Source organism: Nyctereutes procyonoides, unplaced genomic scaffold (genome assembly GCF_905146905.1).
Source record: "Nyctereutes procyonoides isolate TBG_1078 unplaced genomic scaffold, NYPRO_anot_genome, whole genome shotgun sequence".
Taxonomy (NCBI): domain Eukaryota; kingdom Metazoa; phylum Chordata; class Mammalia; order Carnivora; family Canidae; genus Nyctereutes; species Nyctereutes procyonoides.
In genome coordinates this window covers 48,683,643-48,706,988 of record NW_026575042.1, presented here as the reverse complement: position 1 = coordinate 48,706,988, position 23,346 = coordinate 48,683,643, and the positions used below count along the sequence as shown (strand labels likewise).

Here is a 23,346-nt window from a genome sequence, read left to right as displayed (position 1 = left end):
AGTTTCAACATAAGTTAAAAAATATACACAGATATGTAACTTATCAGGACAGGGGATACAGAGAACTCACTAATCTTCTAATAGTTTTATATTTATCATTATAGATTATATATATGCATATATTTATATATATCTTATATATAATATACATTTGCATATTATATACATATTATATACATTATATATGTATATATCACATATTAACATAAATGTATATTTATAACATACATACATTTATGTTATATACATATATACACATATATTATAAATATACATTTACATGTTAAATACATATTATATATATGTGTATAATGTTACATATTAATATATAAATGTATATTATATATAATCATATATAAATCATATGTGATAATTATTGATAATCAATAATTATCATAAAACATCATATATGATAATACACTGTATTATATAAAAATATATAACATATTATTATGATATTATATATAATATATGCCATTTTTAATATATTTAATATATTTAATTAATATATATTTAATATTATATATTATATTTATATTTTGTATATATTTATAATATTTATATATGCACTGCTGTAATCAGTATGGAAACTCTTCACTCATGATCTTTGTAATGGGATATTTTGCATATTCAAATGAGATAGAAATTCACAATTGGCTAAAACTCATGAAGAATAGTATAAGATACTTTATCTATGGATATGGTATTATCTAGTTAGAACTAAAATTTTGAAACTGATAAAAGGGTAAACTCCCTGAAGTATGAAGCCAAAAGTTAATTATTAGCTACTCCACCTAAACTTGATGCCTGGCTCCTTCCTGACATCTTGCAAGTTTGAGCTTCTAAGAGAACTACCCTATGAGGGTAACAGGCAGGCTTTGGGCAGTTCATTCCATTCCTGCACTCAGCACAGTCACAGGATTTTTCACTTTGCAGAGAATTGTGTCAGGACACCCATAAACTTTGTACAGTTATTCCTTGGCTTTTGACTTCACCAACTGCAAGTGTTTATTTATGAGCCAGTAGGATTCTCAGGGCCAAACAGAGCCCCGGTCCCGACACTTACATAGAACCTATCTATAGAATAGAGCCAGTCTTATATCTGTGGAGGGAACCGACCTTAGTAACACCAGTCTCTCGGCCACCCAGATGATCATTTTCCGTGGAGCATATTCTCAGACCCTCCGTGAGCTGACACTGTTTCTAGAGGAGATGTGCGGCTGGCACATTCCTTCCATGTTTCCCCATCAGCCACAGAAACCAGGGGGGGAGGGCCCCAAAGGACTAACCGTCCAAAAAGGCTCAGAAATATAGCTAGTTAAAAATCAGATCAGATATTTATAATCCAAGATCACTCTGGCTCCATAAAGCACTAATGTATACTGAAGACTCAACCTGAGCTAAGACTTTTAAACTCGCTGGAGTTTAACCACTTGCTGAAAATCAGCTGGTTGTTCATGCCTGTTGGAGATTCCCTATTCATGGGCTTTTGTTCTCCAGAGTTCAGAAGTGGTAAGGGAATGAATTGCCAAGTAAAATTATACCATGGGACACAATCACTCCCGGGGCCTTTCTATAGACTTCACACAACCCGAGTAGCCCCTGAATTACAAATGAGCTAGACTTCTTTCACTGTCAATAACATGGGGACAGCCGCTCCTGAGAGTATGTCTGAAGTCCCTAAAACTAAAAATCTGCCAGGATCCGGAACGTGTCTTTGTAACCAAGGCCCGTAGGCTCTCTCCAGGCCCACCACATTCTACGGCAAACGATCCTGAGTCAAGATCCCTTCAGCTAAGCTATGAGCTGCCATAGGACACCAGTCTAAAGGATCAGAGATCTGGGGCCTCAGGGTGGCTCAGTGGGTTAAGCATCTGCCTTCAGCTCAGGTCAGGATCCTGGGGTCCTGGCATCCAGTCCTGCATCGGGCTCCCTGCTCAGCGGGGACTCTGATTACCCCTCTCCCCTTCCCTCCCCCTCTGCTCATGAGCACGAGTTCTTTCCCTCTCAAATAAATAAATAAACTCTTAAAAAAAAAAAAAAAAGGATCAGAGATCTGTGTCACCAAAGATCAGATAGATGAGATGATGAGGACAGTGTCGACACTTTCAGGGAGGGGTAGGTAAATAAATAAAATACTAGTCTAAAAAAAATGGAGAGGTAGAAGACAATGGCCCATGTAATAAAATCATTTTTAAAATATGTCCATGACCATGCTAGGGACCTCCTAATTTGTTTTTGAGTTCAAAAAAACTGATCTCCTCTTTGATCTATACTCATGATAATTCCGTAATCCTTGCCAACGTTCTTGGATCTTAAGAAGCAGCAAGGCTCCTGGCGGTAACCTCAGGTCTGCTAAATTAGTGGCAAACCCAGATAAGGCAGGCCAGGGTTGAGGCTTTTGCTCCTCTATGGCCTTTGTCACCTTCTAGAGCCAGGATTCCTGAATGAACCCAAATTATTTCAATACAGACATGAGGCTGAAATTACAAACCGCAAGCAGATAGGTAATAATAATAATAATAATAATAATAATAATAATAATAAAAGGCACAAGAATAAACTGTCGTCCTTTGTACAGTTGAGGAGATAAGCATGCATTACTTCATTGCAACCAGCCTGCTTCTAGTTAACTCGCCACATCTAGCCCACTCCTGATTCAGAGTTCTTGTCAGTCCACCATACGTTTATTTCTCCAACTACTGCTGCATCAAGTGCTTCCGTGCAGCAGAACCTTACAGCAACCCCACAAGGAAGCTGACACTGTCCCTATTTTACAAAAAAACACACTGAATCACAGAAGAGTCAAGTCATTGGCCCCTGTAAGCAGTAAACCTGGGGTTCAAACCCAGGCCTGGGACTCATCCCCAAAGGCTGTAAGCTCCTAACCTTCCCAGACAACTGCCTTCTAACTCATCTGAATTCCTGGGAGTTGTGAGCTGCAGCTGCTCTTCTCCTACACCAGGGCCCTCCTCCCAAATGCCCCAGACACTTCCTCTCCCACCGGGCTCCTAGCTTCTGAGGCTGTGAAAGCTAAGCTGTCAGCAGGGTGCCCTGGCAATTCAAGTCCTTCATTAGTCTCCACATCGCTCCCCCTAAACACATTCCTCTCTTTCACTTGTAGCTCTTACTGGCCTCATTTCCCCGTGGGCTACTAAGCCCTGACTCCCAGGTACTCAACCTCGAGTGCCCCCCCCCCCCCCCCACCGCAGAAGCTAGGGAAACAGCTCTCCTGCTTCTATCAACACTTAAGAGAAAATGAAGTGAGGTAGGCATGGAAAGGTAATGACACGTAGTAGAAAGGGTGAAAAAGAAACCGGTTTTATTTTTTTAAGAAGATTTTTTTTTTTTAATGATAGACAGAGAGAGAGAGGCAGAGACACAGGCAGAGGGATAAGCAGGCTCCATGCCGGGAGCCCGGTGCGGGACTCGATCCCGGGACTCCAGGATTGCGCCCTGGGCCAAAGGCAGGTGCTAAACCACTGAGCCACTCAGGGATCCCAAGAAACCAGTTTTAGAAGAGACTAGACAATCCTCTACAAGTATTTAATAAAAGATGAACAGTTTTAAAAAGTAGAATGCTTAATGAAACACTGAGGAGTAGTGTTAATAGTGGTGAACAGGGGAAGGGATTGGGAATGGTCATAAAATCAAAGCAGATTTCCATCTTAATGGGTGTGGTTGCTGTTATAATAAGGAGAACCTATCTGTGATACTTCTGTGATGCATAAAGATTGTTTTACTTTTTTTAAAATATTTTATTTATTTATTCATGAAAGACACACACAGAGAGGCAGAGACACAGGCAGAGGGAGAAGCAGGCTCCCTGCAGGGAGCCCGATGCAGGACTCGATTCCAGGACCCCGGGGTCACACCCTGGGCCGCAGGTAGATGCTCAACCGCGGAGCCACCCAGGTGCCCCATAAAGATTGTTTTAATAAACTTAATCACCTGGAAATCTTGCATTTTAAACTGGAAACTGAAGAACAAACTAATCATCAACAATAAAGAATTGGGTAAAGGAACCAAACAGCCACTTATTTGATGAAATACAACGCGGGCTTTAAAAAGGTTCTTTTTTTTTAAATTTTTATTTATTTATGATAGTCACAGAGAGAGAGAGAGAGAGAGGCAGAGACATAGGCAGAGGAGAAGCAGGCTCCATGCACCGGGAGCCCGATGTGGGATTCGATCCTGGGTCTCCAGGATCGCGCCCTGGGCCAAAGGCAGGCGCTAAACCGCTGTGCCACCCAGGGATCCCTAAAAAGGTTCTTATGGAAGAAAGTTTAATGGCATTTCCCAACACAGGTAAAAGAAAAAAAAAATGTGTGACAAAGTAGCAGGTTTAATGACGTGAAAAGATATTTACAACACTGTTAAGGGGGAAATATGGGTAAAAAACAATATTATATTATTGAAGTTTTGCTTTAAAAATTTTTATATTAAAAAAATAAAAAAAATAAATTATATTTACACACACACACGCAAAACAACAAAACAAAACAAACAAAAAAATACACCACCTCTATACTTGTACATACAGACCAAAAAAGTCTGAGAAGATCTATACCAAAATGTCAACAGTGATGGGGAGAGAAAGAGATTTCAACTAATTTTTATTTTCTTATTTTTATCTCTTGGTAATTTTTTATTTTTGCATAGGAAACATGTCTTGGCTGTGCAACTAAAGCTTCATTTTTAACAAAAACTAAAATAGGTTTTAAAGTCCTTTCTCAAGAAAGGAAGACAGCGAGCAGGACTGACAAATGGAACTGTTTAAGGATGCCCATAATACCTGCATTTTCTTTGTCGCTGCCCCCAAGGAAATCTAGAGACACGGCAAGTGACCACCAGCGGATAAAAGAAGTCAAGTAGCTAAGGGCAAGAGAGGCAACAAGAAAGAAGACCTCAGTCAAGCCCAAACCACACGGTGGCCTCGGAGGCAGTGAGGCTCGTGCGGGAGTGTGAGGATGGACAGGTGTGCAGGTGTGCCAGGGGTGAGGACGGGCCGGCGTCGGGGTGGGTGAGCATGCTGGCATCATGGACTCAGAGCGAAAGGCCGAGTCAGCAAGGCCTGGGGAGGGCAGAGCACGGCTGCGGTGCTCCTCTTGCAGGAGAGGAGGACCCCCGTTTGTGAAGGTGGTGCCAACACCTTGGTGGCCGTTTCATTTTTATTCGTTGTTTTTGTCAAGTGGCAGATGGAGAGGAACGATCGCATTCCAAACCAGTAAGCAACTTACAGCAACACTGACAATAAAGTTGGTTTCTGAGATGTGCGATGACAGTCTAACCTGAGCAAAACCTGTTCTGGAAAATTGGAGAAGAAAGTGAACTGATGCTTTATGTTAGATGGACAAAGCATGTGATGGCTCCATTGGACAGGGAGCACCTCATCGTACGGAGATCTGAGACACTGGTCACGTCCAGTGACCTATATATCAAACTCCATCCAAGCCGTACTTCATACAGCTTTCCTTTCCTACTCATCTGCCTACCTAGTCTTAGTCAGCCTCTCTAGAGAAAGCCTCCCTGACCCTTACGGCTCTCTGGGATGTCTACCTGCATCATTCGCTTTGGCCCCTTTCAGAATCACCGTTTAGATGTTTCACGTCTACTGTCTTCTGAACCAGCTCCTGAGTTCCTACGGTGCAGGTGTTGGGACTTAGGCTTGCTTTGTTTGCCACACCCACCACGATGCAGCGCAACACCAATGCATTCCCGAATCGGACACCAGCGCTTTCCAAACTACAAGCGAATGACACGACCAAGTCCGTGCATTTCTGGTCAACATCTATTTAAATGTAACGAAACAGAAAAGACAGAAAATGGCATAGTGCAATATAAGTATTAAGGGTAACTTCTAACTCTTGTTTGAGACACACACACACACACACACACACGATGACAAGGCAAAAGTGTATTATTTCTCATTTGCTAAGCCTCTGATATACCCCACTTGTGCTACATTGACTCCACTGTGTGTAAATTTACAACTAGATAAGTCAGCCACGTCCCTGAATGGTCTCACAGACCCCTACAAGGAAAGCTGTTCTAGGGGCACTTGGGTGGGTCAGTAGTTGAGCATCTGCCTTTGGCTCAGGACATGATCCCAGGATCCAGTCGCACATCGGGCTCCCTACATGGAGCCTGCTTCTCCCTCCACCTGTGTCTCTCATGAAAAAATAAATAAAAATTAAAAAAAAAAGAAAAGAAAAGCTGTTCTACTCACAGGATCCATAAAATAAAGAACCTAAGGTGGCCACATTTTGCACCATAACGCATCATGGAGGCCAAAGCTGATTGGAACAGAGTAATAGTTAGGCACCTGTCCCAACAACAAAAAGTGGCCTAGTAAGTGGCAGGAAAGTGCTGAGCTGATCTAATCCAATATGATTATCTCTCAAGAAACTGAACTGGTGGCTGTATCTGGAAGCCGATAGGATAACATGAGGTGGCTAGGCCCACGCGAGGTAACTTCGAGTCCACGTTAGGAGAACTCAGAAACGGAGGATGCAGGAGCTCTCAGGAGAAAAGACAGACATGGTAAAAAGGGGAAAGAAGTTCACGACAGGAAGAGATAGTTACTGAGCCACATCATCAGCCAAACATCCAAGGGGAAATATTGTTCCTGCTCTCCCAGAGCCCTACACACACATATCCATGATAAGGAGACACTTGAGAGGCTCCATTCCAGGTAGTCTCCAAACCCTAACAAAAATAGGAGAGGAAAACAGTATTTAACATCTCCTAGTTCCAGCTGCCTCCATACAAGGTGGAGAAACATTACTGCCCTCATGCTGTTGTCCTGAGGGCTACATGACCCAGCACAGTCCCTGGTGCACAGTAAGTCCTCTGCACATATTTGGTCAATAATTTAACTGCATGTCAACAAATTATCCTCATAATGACCAATGGTAGAGTTCCTGAGCTACAGCTATCCTGCAAGTCAGCTGCTGCACTGCGTGCTCCTCCTGAGACCTTGAACCCTTGCGGATATAAGGATATAAGGGCTCCCTGTTGCTCAGTTGAGCAAACAATCATACTCCTTTGCATATCACCATCTGAAACAGAGTTTCCTGCCACTTCAAAATGGGAACCACTCCATGTTCGGGTGACTTGGGTTGGATGGGTGACAGTGTTTATCTCCCACACCAAAAGGGAAAATAATCTGCCGTTTCCTTTCACTGGCAACCGTACTCCTTCTGTAGAAGCTACCCGTGGGCTCTATAGTCTTTACCTCTTCAAATAATAGGCATTCAGATAACGAATGCCGTGATAATCTTAAGACAGAGCACGGACTAAAGTAGAAAATCAACAGGCTATCAGCACTCTGGATAAATCTACAAATTTTGAGAAAATTTTAAACACAAGTTCTGTATTTAAAGATTCACTAATAATTTTTATAGTCGCGACTTCTCAATTCGTCATGAAGACAAATCACTCCGAGGTTGTGGTCTTCAGCAACAGTGCCATCATCGGACTATAGGAGCAGACGCCACAAGGGCACATCTTAAGATCGAGATGGTAAATTCGAGAGTCTGATAGATGATTTCCACAATCCAAAGCTCAGTATGATGGAGCCTTTTCGCACAGTTATTCAGAACTCCTCAAAGCAGCAGAACCTTCTGTCCTTTTACCTAATTGCACCTTATTCTTACCGAGTGCTATTGTTCTTGGATGCATCTCAATTACCTCCCCAAAAGCAATACCAAGTGAAAAACCAGACTGCCATTGAATTTGATTTCATAGTAGCCAATACCTACCACAGGCTAACACAGGTTTAAACTATGAAGATGCCAATTTCCCCCACGTATCAAAGACAAATATTAAATCTAGGGTGTAGGGGCACATGGGTGGCCCAGTGGTTGAGCGCCTGCCTTTGGCTCAGGGCATGATCCTGGGGTCCTGGGATCGAGTCCTGCATCAGGCTCCCCCCACAGGGAGCCTGCTTCTCCCTCTGCCTGTGTCTCTGCTTCTCTCTATGTGTCTCTCATGAATAAATAAATAAAATCGAAAATCAATCATCAATCAATCAACCCAGGATGTAACTAACCAACCATTAAGGATTTTTTTAATATAAAAATTAAAATCAGCCTCCAAATGGTCCCTGAATAGGAAACTTCCTCGCTGTTTTCACTGCTCAGTAACTTCCTATTAATTTTCATTTGTGGGATTGGATTTCTGCATTTATTCATTTATTTATACATCCATTCATAAACTCAGCTAATAGTTACTACACACCTACTGTAAGTCAGATGCTATTTCATGTGCTAGGCAAATAGGAAACAAAATGAACCAAAACTTCTACCTTTAGGAAGCTTTTATTCCAGCAGAGCAGATGGACAATTAACCAAAAAAAGAAACCACACAGTATGTAAGAGAGGTAAGCATCATGAAGAGGATAAGAAATATTCAAAAGGTGCTAGGGAGAAGGTGAGGGAGAAAACCATGTGGCTCTCTGGAAGAAGAGCTAATATAAGCTGGGTAGACCATTAATGCCAAGGCCCTGGCACAGAGTACACCTTGTATTCGAGGAACATCAGTGTGACTGAGCAATAAATGAGCAAGATGTAGGAGAAAGCAGGGGATGCGTCCAGAAAGGTAACCAGGCCAGACCCCATAGCCTCACAGGCCACTGTAAGGCTTGGTCTTGACTCTAATGAAGATGCAAACACCGGAGGGTTCAGAACAAAGAGACAGTATCTCAGCATATTTTAACAGCATCACAAATAACAATATAATTATATGCTGCTACATGGACAGGGGATGTAGAGGGGACCCCAGTAGATACAGGAATTGAGCTGAGAAGCAGTGTGGATAATTCACTTCTGAAGGTAAAGGCAACACACAGGCTTTGCACCAAACTGTAAGAGGTTAAGGGATAAAGAGAAGAGTGGGGAATGGCTCCAAGATTTTTGACCTTGGCATCTAGAAAGATGGAATTGTTATTTGCTTAGGAAAAAAAAAAGTATATTGTGGGAAAAAGCATGTCTGGGTGGGAGAGAAGAGAATTAGCAAAAGTAAACTTTTGGCCAGGTTAACTTTGAGATGCCAAATATATTAGAAAAGAAGCTGGATAATGCTTGTCTGATAGTTGAGGGAAGGGTCCAGTCTAGAGAAATAAACTTGGAAGTCATCAGAGTATGTGATGTATTTAAATCCACGCAATTGGATGACATTACCAAATAGGCGCAGAGAAGAAGCCCAAGTAGGAGCCAGGGCACCTTTGACATTTAGAGACGGGAGGAGGAAGTGCCCACCAAGTAGAGCAAGAACCCCCAGCTGCACCAATTTTTTTTAAGATTTTATTTATTTATTCATGAGAGAGGGAGAGAGAGAGAGAGAGAGAGAGAGAGAGAGAGAGAGGCAGAGACACAGGCAAAGGGAGAAGCAGGCTCCCTGCAGGGACCCCGACGTGGGACTCGATCCCGGGTCTCCAGGATCACACCCGGGGCTGAAGGCGGTGCTAAACTACTGAGCCACTGGACTGCCCCAACACCAATTTTTTTTTTAACTCCACTTACCCGCCATTACCCCCAAAGGGTCTCCATACAGGGCAGTATCTCTGCCTGGAGTTCCTCAATTCTGTCCCTGTCCCCCACCACCAACTGCACACCCAGACACCTGTCTTGACATGCCAGCGATGGTGGCTTTTGTCTCTTTCTTTGCCACCATCTGTCGGTTGACAGCACCTTGCCCAGACGGGTGCCCTCCCCGAACAGGATCTCAGAGCAGCACAAACATTCCTTCATGGCATTAATACAGTTATAAGTCTTTCATTTATGGGGTTATTTGATACTTGTCTCACCACGAAGGGCGTCTATAAGGACATGAAAGCAAGGTGGAGTCTGTTCTGCTCTATCTCTGGGCATCTAGCACAGAGCGGGCTCTCCATAAAGACTAGATGAATGAAGGAATCATTCATCCATCTCTCTCATTGGTTTTCTGCTCAATGAAATAATGAGACCCTCTTTGTATTGGGTCTCAAATCTAGATTTCTGGTTGAAATGTCTTTTTGTAGTTATGCCAATCAAAATTTAATAACTCTGTGCTCATCTCCTCCCACTTTCTTGGAGCACCTGTCTCTTGTACTCTGCCTCCCTAGGGGCATGGTGCACACATACCTACATTTCACACCCTATTGTTCTCTTGGGAGAATCAAGAACATAAGCATTGGCATATCTATTATTCAATTGTCCTTTCATTACTCAGCTGCAGTTGGAGCAGTTTTTCCCTTCAATCTATATATATTATTCAGAAAGGTTTATAAAGTTCAAGTTCCAACTGTGCTAGAATTCAGAAAAAAGGAAAACTTCTAAAGGTGATATGAACAACATGGACATTATACTTAATACATAGAGAGCTCCAGGGGTACCTGGGTGGCTCAGTTGGTCGAGCATCTGGCTCTTGATTTGTCTCAGGTCATGATCTCAGGGTCATGGGAATAAGCCCTGCATCGGGGATCCCTGGGTGGCGCAGCGGTTTGGCGCCTGCCTTTGGCCCAGGGCGCGATCCTGGAGACCCGGGATCGAATCCCACATCGGGCTCCCGGTGCATGGAGCCTGCTTCTCCCTCTGCCTGTGTCTCTGCCTCTCTCTCTCTCGCTGTGTGCCTATCATAAATAAATAAAAATAAAAAAAAAAGATTAAAAAAAAAAAAAAAGCCCTGCATCGGACTCTGCTCAGCACAGTCTATTTATCCCTCTCCCTCTGCTCCTCACTGACCCCCCTCCCCCCGCCAAATAAATAAAATCTTGAAAAAAAATAGAAAGCTATGGTAAGGTGTTCCCCATATTTGGAGATAAAGTAAAGAAAAACAAAATCCTCAAACTGAAATATTAAAAAATATATATAAATGAATATTTAAACATAAACTTGTGTGTGCATTTTTCTAAAGATCCATTCCTCCAAGTTTTTATTATATTCTCAAGGTATGTATAACCCCCAAAGGGAAAGGGGCAAAAACAATATGCATTGTACAGAATAATGCAGAAACTAGAAAGAGCCTTGAAAATCAGCATGTATGGACACAAAATTATTTATAAGACACATAGTTCAGAAAAAAAGGTAATTGTAAAAGCCGCAGAGTATATATTTAAGTAAACACATGTAATCTTTATATTTCCCTTAAATGTATATACAGGGATTTTGAGAAGAACATTACCAAATTGAGAATAGCATTCCTATACGGTAGGGGAAAGAGATTGAGATCGCAGATATGATAAAAGAGATTTTAGTCTTATCTGAAATGTTTTTTTTTTAACATGGAGAACATATTAAATCAAAATTAATTTTCAGAAATGTTAAGAGAACACCATAATCTAATAATACTGAAAGGGCAGGAGCATAAAGGCCAATCCTTGGCTCAGCTAAGCAGGCCCCCAGCTCCAGCCCTCTTAGCTAGAATAGGATCTCTGCATGGGTCTCAGGTGTAGGCACATGATCTCTATTTCTGTTTACAAAGATATAAACATTCCAGGAAACCTACTGTCCAATTTAAAAGTGTGGACAAGTATATATCTAAAGCATTGACTGTTTCTACTATGAGCGCTAAAAGCATGCCAGACGTGAAAAACGAGTATTTAAAAACACACACACACACACACACACACAAAAGATAGATATGGTAAAAGGCATTAATCACCATGTAAGGTAAAAAAAATAATGTTATGACACCACAATGTTGCAAAACATGAGTGGAAAGTGATGTGACTGAAGAGATTATTTTAAGCAGCAAGTCACTGAACCCCTGAAAATTCAAACAAGTGTGAAAATTTAAGGAAGAGGGACGCAATTTTCTACGACCTCTAAACGCATTAAGCATTTCTGCCAAAAGGATGATATTCAGGTTTATTACATCTGTGGAGCTCTGTTTTTTAGTAGAACATGGTAGGTCTTTCACAATAAACACAGTGTAAATTCTAGAAGAATAAGTCCCATCAGATCCAACGGCTAAGTCTCCAAAGTGTCTGTTATACGTTCAACTGAATGAAATTGTATTTATAGAAAAATCACCATTTTTCAAATCATCCTGTCTCATTTGGCAGTTCCAGAAAGTCATCCAGAGGCAAACAACATGCGCCTGAAGAGCGGGGCCAGGACTCAGAGACCCAGGTCCTAACGTCAGATGGCCCGTTGAACCGTTAGCCACACTACGCACGGCTGCAGGAACACTCGGATGGAAACAGAGAGACTGATCCCAACTAGAGAGTTTCAAATTTCTGAACAAACTGAAGAGATACCCAAAAGGATCTAAGATTATTGATAAAGCCCCATGTCAGCAAGTGCCAAAGGGGAGCAGAGCAGAGGGTGACCATATCAGGTGCTCAATTCCAGCGCAGTTTGCCCGCGTGCTTGTTGCTGCCTCTGGGGTCTGAACACCCTTTTCAAAGGTACCTGGTATGTCAAGGTGATGGAAATTACACAAACGCACCCCATGGCAAAAAAAAAAAAAAAAAAAAAAAGAAAAAGAAAAAAGAAGAGAAAAGAAAAGAAAAAATAGGGTCAGGGCATGGCTGGCAAGTGTGGCTTTGGTGCTGTTGCTGATCTTGACAAAACAAACACTGGTTTCACAATCAGGATTTTTTCAGTACATGTACAGTACACAGTACGTGATCTTGAGACCTCGGGACGAGGAGGTGTGGTTAGGAGGAAAAACAAAAAGACTGCAGTCAAGATCTATCTTTTATTTTCTGTCATACTGCAAATGCTTCCAGAATCCCATTAAAGGATGAACTTTAGGGAGATCACTTTGCATCCAGGACTCAAGTGCCTGCCCGCCTGGCACTCACCGTAACAAGTCCTTAGTGTTCCATTCCAGAATGATAATATCAATATTTTTCTTCAAACCCACAGGCTTTTCCCAGAGATCTAAGAACTGTTGACTTAGTCCTCATGCTGCCATTCCAGGTGAGTCACTGGGCGAGTGACCTGTGGGTGGCAGGTTCCGAGTCTCTGGGCACATATCTCTGGAAGTCAACAATGACTTTCCACATTCAAAACCTCATATCCCATGCCCTTCAAAACTGGGAAGCATAATCATTTTAAATGATTTCTCGTGTAATTAGTGTTCTCGCAGGACTCAAGAGCAGTACAACATTATATCCCCTCGAATGAAGACATCCTACGCCCACCAACCTACTTTGTATCGACTGGAAGAGATGGGATCCTACCTCCTTTGACAATCAAGTGAATGAAGAGTAAACCTGTCCACAGTCTTAGGATCCTAAGGAGCCTGGGGTTGTATTCCTAACTATTGGAGAAGAGCCATGGCTAGATGGGAGAACCTGCTGGAGGAGGCACCCCTGCGAAGTACACCACCATTAATTTGCTTTAATCTGACTCCAGAAGTGTGTGGCAGCTAGACTTTCCCTTTTCTTGAAGTCCAAATAAATGCCTCTTACACCGTTCTAATTCTCCCTGATTGTGAGATAATCCCAACACTACCGTGAAACCTATTCCCAGCCATGTAAGTGGGGACACTTGTCTCCTGTGTGATTGTCCAATGGAACCAAAGGAGATGTATGAACAAGCACACTAAGGCATTATACGACAGATCGGAGGCTTAAAGACCTATGTAACAACCCTAAGTTACTGCAAGCTGCTGCATACTGAATGTTCCTCACAGTCAGCTGGTAAGAGAAGTTCCATCATTCCAGGAGGCAAGCAGGGGTTTGCAACAAAGAGATTTTTAGAAAATAAAACCACCAACCAGAGCCAATGCACATGTGGGCTCACACATACCCTCACACCCAGAACCACCCACCACCACCACCACCACCAGCAGCATCCTCCTCTCTTTCTGGGATGGAGGCCATACTCAAATAAGGGTTTTGTATTAAAGTGACATGACGAGATGCAAGACGAGATGGGGACTACCCTATTAATTTGGCACATTAAAGGTAAGCATGGGAAGAGCGGATGTTTCTGAGATCCACGCTCACTGCTGCAGCCCCTCCACGAAGGAGGATTAGGACATGAGCTCACACAGAGAAACAGAGGTGCGGATCCCTATGGAAACATCCTGACATTGTTCCTAATTCGCAAAGCTTCCTCTCTTCAGGGTCCTAACTGCAACTCGGACATGACAACTGCCAGGCTTCTAGAACAGTAATGACCACTTTTTGTGTTGAAATATCTACTTTCCTAAAAGCCAGAGCTGCTTGCAATCTTTTTAGTGGGTAGAAAACCCACGTGGGAAGTACAGAAGAGAACGTCAGGACAGTGATTATTTTGGGAAGGCAGAAAGGAGAAACGTACTGGAGATGAGGGTGGTTAACTGGATATTCCTTTAAAAAAAAAAAACAGAGATCTGCAGTAAACATACTGTAATGTTAACATTCGTTCAATGTGGGTGGCAGGTACCCAGATATCTATTACACACATTTATTTTTAAGTTTTTCTGCATGTTTGAGGTACTTTATATATATATTTTTAAAAAGGTAAAATGTTTTAAGTGTGAAAAGGAGACGCGAAAAGCGCAAAGAAAACGCAGGCTGGCGTCTAAGAATGGGAGGTGGCAAAGTCCAAAGCTGCTCCGATTAAATGTAATTGCCAAGCAACACAATAAATACACACGAGCCTCCTGGGAGCACTAACATCCCAGATAACGCACACCAAAGTTAGAACCCACTTAATAGTCTTACATCTTATCCCTAGACTTTTGATAGCAATCTTGTTAACAAAAGGCACCATTGGTACACTTACCCTTTGCCAAAAGAAATGCATGCCTCTATTTGAAGATGTACTGAAGGAAGTGTAGTATCAGTCTAACGTGCATTTGTTAATCTAGATGAAAGCCTAACTTGAGGGGGCCTAAGGAAGGCAGCTTGCCTGTCAGCACTAAAGCCAGGTAGGATGAGAGCGTAAGCGGCACAGAAGTAAACATTTCTGTTTAGCATTCAGAGAACAGCAGCAAGATTCAGGCCCGTGCTAACAAACGCAGCTGTTGGCCACGGAGAAACAGCGCAAAAAATCCACAGCTTTCTCCTCAAGGATCCTCTGCCAAATGGTCCACACCAACAACGGAATGACAGCCATTTAGAGCCAACGCGGCCTCCATGGGCCTTGTCCCCAGCTCTTCCACGTATGTGCTTCGGTATATATAATATCGTGAGATCATTAGATCAGGATACAAGGCTAGAACGGCTACCACTATGTCAGCTCTGTGAACAGGTGTTACCACCTGAACATACGCAAAACCTAGAAATATCACAGGGGCTCCAAACTGTTGGCATAGGAGACAAGACCGGCCCATAAATACTTTGTTAGCCTCACACGTCACTTTTCTAACCCTTGAATTAGGACGATACTAATTGTCCTAATACTAATAACACTAAATACTAATCTGGATTTCTGTATTCTCTTCTCTAAATGTCAGAAGGTCCGGCAACACTGGGCTGGTGCGAGCTAAGTGGCAGCTGCTCAGGTTACATGGGGTCTGTTCACCACAATCCCCACCAGGTCTCAGCATCCACACTCCCCAGCATCCCTTGTAATGCTGCTTGCCCTGTCCCTGCAGGCATTGCAGTCCGTGGCATATACTAAGCATGCCACACCTTGGAGGCATTGGAAGTGAATAAACTCTCCTTAGAACAGAATCAGGGGTTAGGATGGAGATGGGGAGAAAGGGCTCAGTTTCTACAATTCTGAATTCTAACGCAGGGTAGACGAAGGGAGGAAGAATCCGACCAGAAGTCGTTCCCATCATCAGCATCCGTCCATTCCCATGGCCCTGTTATGAGACCAACTCCTTTTCTTAGCCGGCGTGTCCCCTGACTGAATACATGAGATTCCGGACTCCGAACAATGCTCATTTCAGCTTAAGAGGGAATCACTTCTGCACCCATGTTGCCTAAGGGACTCACAGAGGTGTACTGGCTTGTTTTTGATGCAATGCTCCCACCACCCAAGCCAGCCATGGAAATTCCTTTCTACTTGGTAATGCATCAGATGCCCACAGATGCTGTGCCCAAACTCCTATCAAGTAAACTCAGCAGCACACTGTGACATTTGTTAAGCCAGGAGGAAGAGAAATTATAGCTATAAACAAAAGAGGTTTGATGCAGAGAAGATGAATTACTCATCAACACAAAGTAAGTGTCAGACACGCTCACACAAAAGATGCACAGAAGGAAATCAGCTGCAAGAACACATACATGTGTCTAAATTAAATGAAATTTCCAAGGAAGAGCCATCATAAACTCCCTATTGACCACAGACAAGCATACATGTTTGTATATATATATAGCCATGATTATGATAAAGTTCAGGATAGATTAAGTTACCTCTCCATATACACTATATTAAAAAAATATGAGAAAAGATTATCAAGCAGGAAAAAGTTCCAGAGTATAGTATATTGGTGTCACAGCACCTCATTTTGTCAAAATCTAATTTTCCTAATCAGAAGTGTCAAAATTCATATTCTCACTAGTGCTCGAAGAGTTTCAAGAAACATTTCAGGACCTAAAATGAAGAATCTTTCTCTTTCGGGTCATAGGATCATTAGCAGAAAAAATTAAAACCACATCCAGACCTAATTTCCACAACTTGGTTTTCTCCTGCCCACAGATTGGAAAGAAAAAGGTAAACACTTACCGCAGAGAGCTGGCTCCATGTGGACCTCAGTGGCTTGTGGTGAATCACAATTTTTTCATCTGACTTCTGCTCTTTGGGCTCTGACTCTTCATCAGAGTCAATGTCAAGAGCTTTTTCTTTGTAGTTCTGATATAGGACAGCATTTTCTGCAACAAATACAAACCCTGTATGTCACTAACTGCCATTATCATGCTACTTGTTCTAAACAAACATCCGTATTTATACAATGTTTGGTCTCCAGGTTAATAAAGAAGTGAATGGATTTTGTCGCTGAAAAATTATTAACCAAAAAATGACTTTTCTCACTCATTTAGCTCTGCCTCAAATTCATGGGTAGGGCAAGGGGAGGGATCCATACATGAAATAGCAACTGAAGCAAAGTTCCCATGTCTCTGTCCACCACTCATGGAGGAGAGCTGTGCATGTTAAATCACTATTTTTTTTTGGGGGGGGGAGGGTTAAACTGGATTCACACCCTACCTTTCCTTCAATGTCCATCACCATTCATTACCTATTTTAAAAACATCTACTGTATACCTACAATGTGCCAACGGCTGGGAGTAAATGGAAAATAGAAGACTTTTTTCTTGTGCCCTCATGAGCTAAAAATAGGAAAAGCTATTAGTCCATGTCACTCAATCATGTATTCATTCGGCTGATGTTTAGAAAATGCCTACTTGAGGCCAACAATGGCTAGGCATTAGGAATACGACGATGAACAAGAAAGATAAAAATCTCCGTCTACATAGAGCAGACATTAGGGTGAGCAGAGAATGACAAGCAATAAGCCAAGAACTTATGTCAGATGCTGGTACGTCATGGAGAAAAATAAAGGAGGGAAAGCAGGGGAGCGTTACAAGGGGGTCATGCAGGTTTTAAATAGGGTGATTTAGGAAGTCCTCACCACGATGACATGTAAGAAAAGACCTAAAAGAGGTAAGAAAGCAATCCACCTTACAGCTGGGGAAAGAATACACCATTGGAGGGAGCAGCAAGTACAAAGGTCCTGGGACAGGAGTCTGTTGCATACTCTATACGTACAAGGATCAACAAGGGAGGCCTAAACGGATGAACTGGGTGAGGGAAGGGAGAAAGTTTAAGAGATAAGGGCTGGGAATGTACAGGGGGCAGATCATGGAGGCCCTTGCCTCAATGCCATTCAAAGGGCTCCTCTGGTTTTCACTCGGAGTGAGAAGGCAAGTTATCATTGGATTGAGAACACAATGATCTTGTACATAAACCTACCTATAAACTGAATGATCTATATACAGGTGCTCTGAGAACAGTCTCAGCAGGGTGTGACCCAGTCTGGGAGTCAGACAGGTAGGTGTTACTAAGAAAAATCTAAGATCTGAAAGCTGAGAAGCTACAGAGATAAGGAGTGAGCATATGCAAAAGCCCTGAGGCAGGAAGAAACACAGTACCTTAGAAGAACAAAGGCAAAAGTCCACGGGTAGAGAGCATGGGTGTCTAGCGGACAGAGGGGCAAGGTGAGTTTAGGGAGATGAGCCAGATGGTCTAAATCAAGCAGAAGGGATCCCTGGGTGGCGCAGCGGTTTGGCGCCTGCCTTTGGCCCAGGGCGCGATCCTGGAGACCCGGGATCGAATCCCATATCGGGCTCCTGGTGCATGGAGCCTGCTTCTCCCTCTGCCTGTGTCTCTGCCTCTCTCTCTCTCTCTCTGTGACTATCATAAATAAATAAATTGAAAAAAAAATTAAAAAAAAATAAATCAAGCAGAAGTCTGCAGGCAATGGTAAAAAAAAAAAAAAAAAAAAACTGGATTTTATCCCAAGTACAGAACAACTGGATTTCCTTCACACAGCAAAGACTGTATTTTATCCTGCCGCCAGTGGTAATCCACGGAAAGGAAAGGTTTGATTCTATCCTTGGAGCAAAATACTGACTGTGTAGGGGACCGACGAGGATTACTATGGAAAAATAGAGACTTGGGCTATTAGGGATGGACTGGAGGTAGGGCGGGGGGGGGGGGTGTCAGAGAAAGGGATGTGGTAAGGATGTTGCCTAGGTCCCTAAGTCTGCAGGCGCCAACAAATGCACAGCAGGACATGGCAACCCCTAAAGACCTTCACCTTTAAAGGGAAAGACAATGAATTTGGTTCAGGACATCCTGAGCTCACAACGCCTTTCCCACCTACCAAAGCTGGCAAACATCCACCTCCTCTCTCATCAACTGCTGCGGGTTCCGCAGGCACCACGACTAAAATAATACTGGAGTCAATTGCGCGATTTTACTGTCCTCTGATTGTTTTGCACATGTAAAACCGATTATGAGGGTAAAGACCCGGTTACCACACCTCTGTAGGGCTCTTTGAAGTCCTCAGTGGTTGACACAAAACCCATGCATACACTGCTGATAAGATGCCTCGTTTGTTCCCACAACGCAGGCAATAGTATCGTTAGCCTCCTCTCAGACATGATAAAACTAAGGCTCCATGAGGTTACGATGCTTGCTCATTGTCACTCCACCGATGGACAGAAACAGTAGGATAGGAACCCAGGTCCCGGGCTCCACCATTAGAGGTTCTTACCACTTTACTGCACCTGATCCAGAGCTACATTCTTGTTAGTCATTAACTGTAGGCATTCTGTATTCCTCATGTACACATGTGTGAGAAAAATTTCTAGGTCATTATATTTGAGAAGAGACACGAGAGTGCACAGAAACAGCTCCATCTAAAAGGAGACAACACAGAACTGCAAAAGAGCTGTGTCCTCTGACATTTAAAAAAAAAAAAAAACCCTCAACATTTCTGACCCTTTGAGACAAAGATCCCAGAATCAACGTCAAATTCGAGAAGATGCAAAACATCTCTCTAAATACCTATTAGGTAGATGCTCTGTTCACTTCATGGTCACAAAGGGATATAAGAGGAAGTAACCCAGGGCAGTCCAGGTGGCTCAGCGGTTTAGTGCTGCCTTCAGCCCAGGGCGTGATCCTGGGGACCCGGGATCGAGTCCCATGTTGGGCTCCCTGCAAGGAGCCTGCTTCTCCCTCTGTCTGTGTCTCTGCCTCTCTCTGTGTGTGTCTCTCATGAATAAATAAATAAAAATCTTATTTAAAAAAAAAGGAAGCAACCTGGACTAAGAACCAGCCACATGTCCTAGGACAGGCTGTGTGACAGTGGGCAAGGCACTAAACCTCTCCGAGTTCCCAGTTTCCTCTAATTATAAAACCGGGGAGATGAATTTATCCAAACCAGCTAAAATACTGTATCAGGGTCTCTTCTCCCTATAGTTTCCTGAGATTGGTGCAATGAAAACTGTTTTTTAATCTGGTCCTGTGCAACTACTCCAAGGGAGCTGATGTTGATAAGAATTATTATCGGGAAATAGTTTATAATCACCTAAGATTTACGTATTTTACAACTCTGGGTGATTCTTTATTTACCCTTCTTCATGACTCTTTAAAGGTCAGAAAATCCTAATATTTCAAAGTATGATAGGAAGTGACTACATTCAGCTCCACTGTGCTCTGCAGGTGGGCTGGCTGTTCACTCGCTTCCCACTGCTCTTCCAGTCGGTTGACACTTGACCCCTCTGTTTACCAAAGTCCACTAATCTGATTAGGGCTTGAACACCTGGCTGAAGCAGCTTTTCTATACGGGTTACAGATTCTTAGGACTATGTTTCTAGCAGCCAGGAGAGTTAGATTTCCCCAAAATTGAAACTTGATAAGCAAACAGGAAGTCAGAAGTGACACTAAAATGTGGAAATATGGGGAAAAGAATAATTAAGTCAAAGGGAATATGACTTAACTTAACAGCTAAATGCCAAACTTGGGATTTTTTAACTAAAAAGCTAGACTAGCTCTCACCCTTTTTCCATTTTTCAAGGGAGGCGAGGATAGAGTCAGAGTAGATAAGAATTAAAAATCCAGGACACTGGCAGACAAAGTTATCAGTTTACAAAGAATGCCGTTAATTCCATTCACTGCTGGTATTACTGGATGAAAATTTAGCTTAGTGCAGAGCTTTGTACTGTATAATTTGGGAAGAAGTTGGACATTTTTCTCATCTTAAGTGTTTTTGTTACTGCAGTTGGATTTCAACTTATAATTGATATTCCACATTGAAGCAGCAATAAAAGTCTGGAAAATCAAATGCTTACCTTCCCCATCAAATGTTCCTTGTCCTTTCAGCATTTTTTTCTAAGAAACAAGCAAAAAAAAAAAAAAAAGGAAAAAGCAAAGCAAACTATGTATGAATGAGCCAAATAAAAAAAAATACAGCTATTTTAAGAAGAAGTACTTGTTACATTCATTGGATTTCCAAAAGCATACAGCAGATGATCCCTTGAGTAGTTCACTCATCTGACTACAACCCACTAAAATGGTGAAATAAAATGTACAATGTCCCCCACACCCCAGCAAAACAGCTTGAGAATCCTCAAATGACCAGCACTTCAGCTCATTTCACTACTCAGGGTTCACCAATCACTGTTAAATTCAACTCTGCTATACTTGCAGAGGTGAGGGGGTTGGGAGGGGACCCCTAAAATGTTATGTCATTTCTTTAAGGCCATGAGAGCAAAAATAAAATAGCCCGACTTGGGTATTACATATTGACGCTTACACAGACTGTTTCCAGTTCTCTGATTAATCAAGAAAAGTGGTGGCTGCCAAAATGAATTTCTGCTGAGATCTGTCTAAACTGTTCCCAGAGAAAGCGGCACATGCACACTCCAAAATATCCTTCTTTAGTTTTCCCCGTCCCTTCGTCATATTTGGCAGTATTTTTAATACGCGCAACTCCCAGGCCTTTATCAGGGAGTAATTAATACACACGGCTCAGTTGAACCAGAAGTTCCGAGCTACCAACTTGTTAAATGCATCCAAGAATAAACGGGCACAGCACGGGCATAAAACACAACCACAGACGGTGGCGAAAGACACCAGCAACAACAGAGATGACAAACTCTCTGTATCTTCTGTAATTCTGGCAAATAACTTTAAAAATCACATTTTGGGGATCCCTGGGTGGCTCAGCGGTTTGGCGCCTGCCTTTGGCCCAGGGTGCGATCCTGGAGCCCCGGGATCGAGTGCCGCATCGGGCTCCTTGCATGGAGCCTGCCTCTCTCTATGTCTATCATAAATAAATAAAATCTTAAAAAAATAATAAAAAAATAAAAATCACATTTTGCCTGAACGCTATGTGGTATGTTATCAGCACTGACCAAATCATTCTGCAATTGATTCACGTAGATAAGCCGCTTTCAATAAAGTAATCAATACGCTCAAAAGAAATCAGGAGTCAGTCGCCCGTGCCCCTGACAGGTGTCCCGAAGTGACACCTCTGATGAGCACCAGGTTGAGCACAGCGCCCAGGGCACCGGGCTGCTCTCCAGCCTCTCTGTTCAGCCCCCTGTATTCAAAGCGTTCAGCGCTCAGCCCATACCTGACTCGCTGTATTTCTTTTTTCACATTAGTCCCCCCACGTGTTGGCCTAAAAAGTTACAACAGCACTAAGCGTTTCCCTTCTTCCCACGAAGGTGCATTATTACCCTGGCTGTGACAGCCAGCATTGGGAGGGCCAAGAGGTCGGTGTGCACGGGTCTGACCCACAAAGAGAACTAAAAGAGAAGGATAAGGGATCCCTGGGCGGCTCAGCGGTTTAGCACCTGCCCTCAGCCCAGGGCATGACCTCGGGGTCCTGGGATCGAGTCCCACATCGGGCTCCCTGCATGGAGCCTGCTTCTCCCTCTGCCTGTGTCTCTGTCTCTCTCTCTCTCTCTGTGTGTCTCTCATGAATAAATAGATAAATAAAACCTAAAAGAGAGAGTGAGAGAGAGAGAGAGAGAAGGATAACTTCAGGTTTCCTGCGTGTCCCTGGCCCCCACCGCCAACCCCCTCCAACCCCCTGGCTTCCAGGGGCAGCAGCAGGAGGAGGGTGTGTGCGTAAGGGAGGGGGGAGGGGAGGGAGGGGAGGGGGACACACCTGCCTCCTCTCACCTTTATCCTTCCCAGGCTGGAAAACCTCTCCTTGTCTTCCATCACCGCTCTGAGCACGGGCTGGGACATCCTGTTCTTCTTCTTGGACGTGGTGGGGCTGTCCAGGTCCAGGCCGCTGACCACGGCGCGGCGGTAGGACGTGGAGCGCAGGCCCCTGCGCAGGGAGCCCGGGCTGCCGGCGTCGTGCTCGGGCTCGGGCTCGGGCTCGGGCTCGGCCTGCGCGTCCTGCGCGCCTCGGTCCTGCGCGTCCTGCGCCCGGAGGCCCTCCACCATGCTGCGCACCTTGAGGAGCCTCCTGTGGGGCTCCCCGTTCTGCAGCGGGGCCTTGCCGGCTCGGACCTCGGAGGCCAGGCTCCTGGGAATGAGCTGCCGCTTGCCCACCTTGAGCGCGGCGGGGCTGTTGGTGCTCAGCACCACGCAGGGGCCCCCCGGGGCCGCGCCGTCCTGGGCCCGCCGCGGCGGGGCCGCTCTGCGCTCCGGGGACCCGCTCCGGGGCGCGGCGGGGGCCCGCGGGGGGCGCGGGGCGGGCCGCTGGGCGGGGGGCGAGGGCGGGGGGCTGCAGGGCGAGCTGGCGCTGCGCGGGGGGCGCGCGGCCCCGGAGGCCTCGGCTGGCGGCCCCGGGGAGCCGGCTCCGAGGTCCGGGCGCAGCGCCCTCCCGCCGGGCACCGGCCCGCGCTGCGGCCGCGGGGGCGGGGGGCTGCCCTGCCCGGGGCTGCCCGCGGAGGCGCCGCGCGCCCGGGGGGGCGGGGGCCGCGGGGCGGGGGGCGCCCCCCGGGCC

General features: G+C 44.2%; 1 protein-coding gene across 1 annotated transcript in view; it reads right to left on the bottom strand.

Annotated features, from left to right (window-relative positions):
• ARHGEF26 (Rho guanine nucleotide exchange factor 26) overlaps positions 1 to 23,078 on the bottom strand; it is a gene marked incomplete at its 5' end in the record, with an annotated part of 113,155 nt that extends 90,077 nt beyond the window's left edge. The window contains 3 exons of the mRNA XM_055321054.1: positions 16,599 to 16,744; positions 20,729 to 20,768; positions 22,569 to 23,078. Of these exons, the coding sequence (XP_055177029.1) occupies positions 16,599 to 16,744; positions 20,729 to 20,768; positions 22,569 to 23,078 (696 nt within the window). The remainder of the gene's footprint in view (positions 1 to 16,598; positions 16,745 to 20,728; positions 20,769 to 22,568) is intronic.
• Between the last annotated feature and the right edge of the window lie 268 nt (positions 23,079 to 23,346).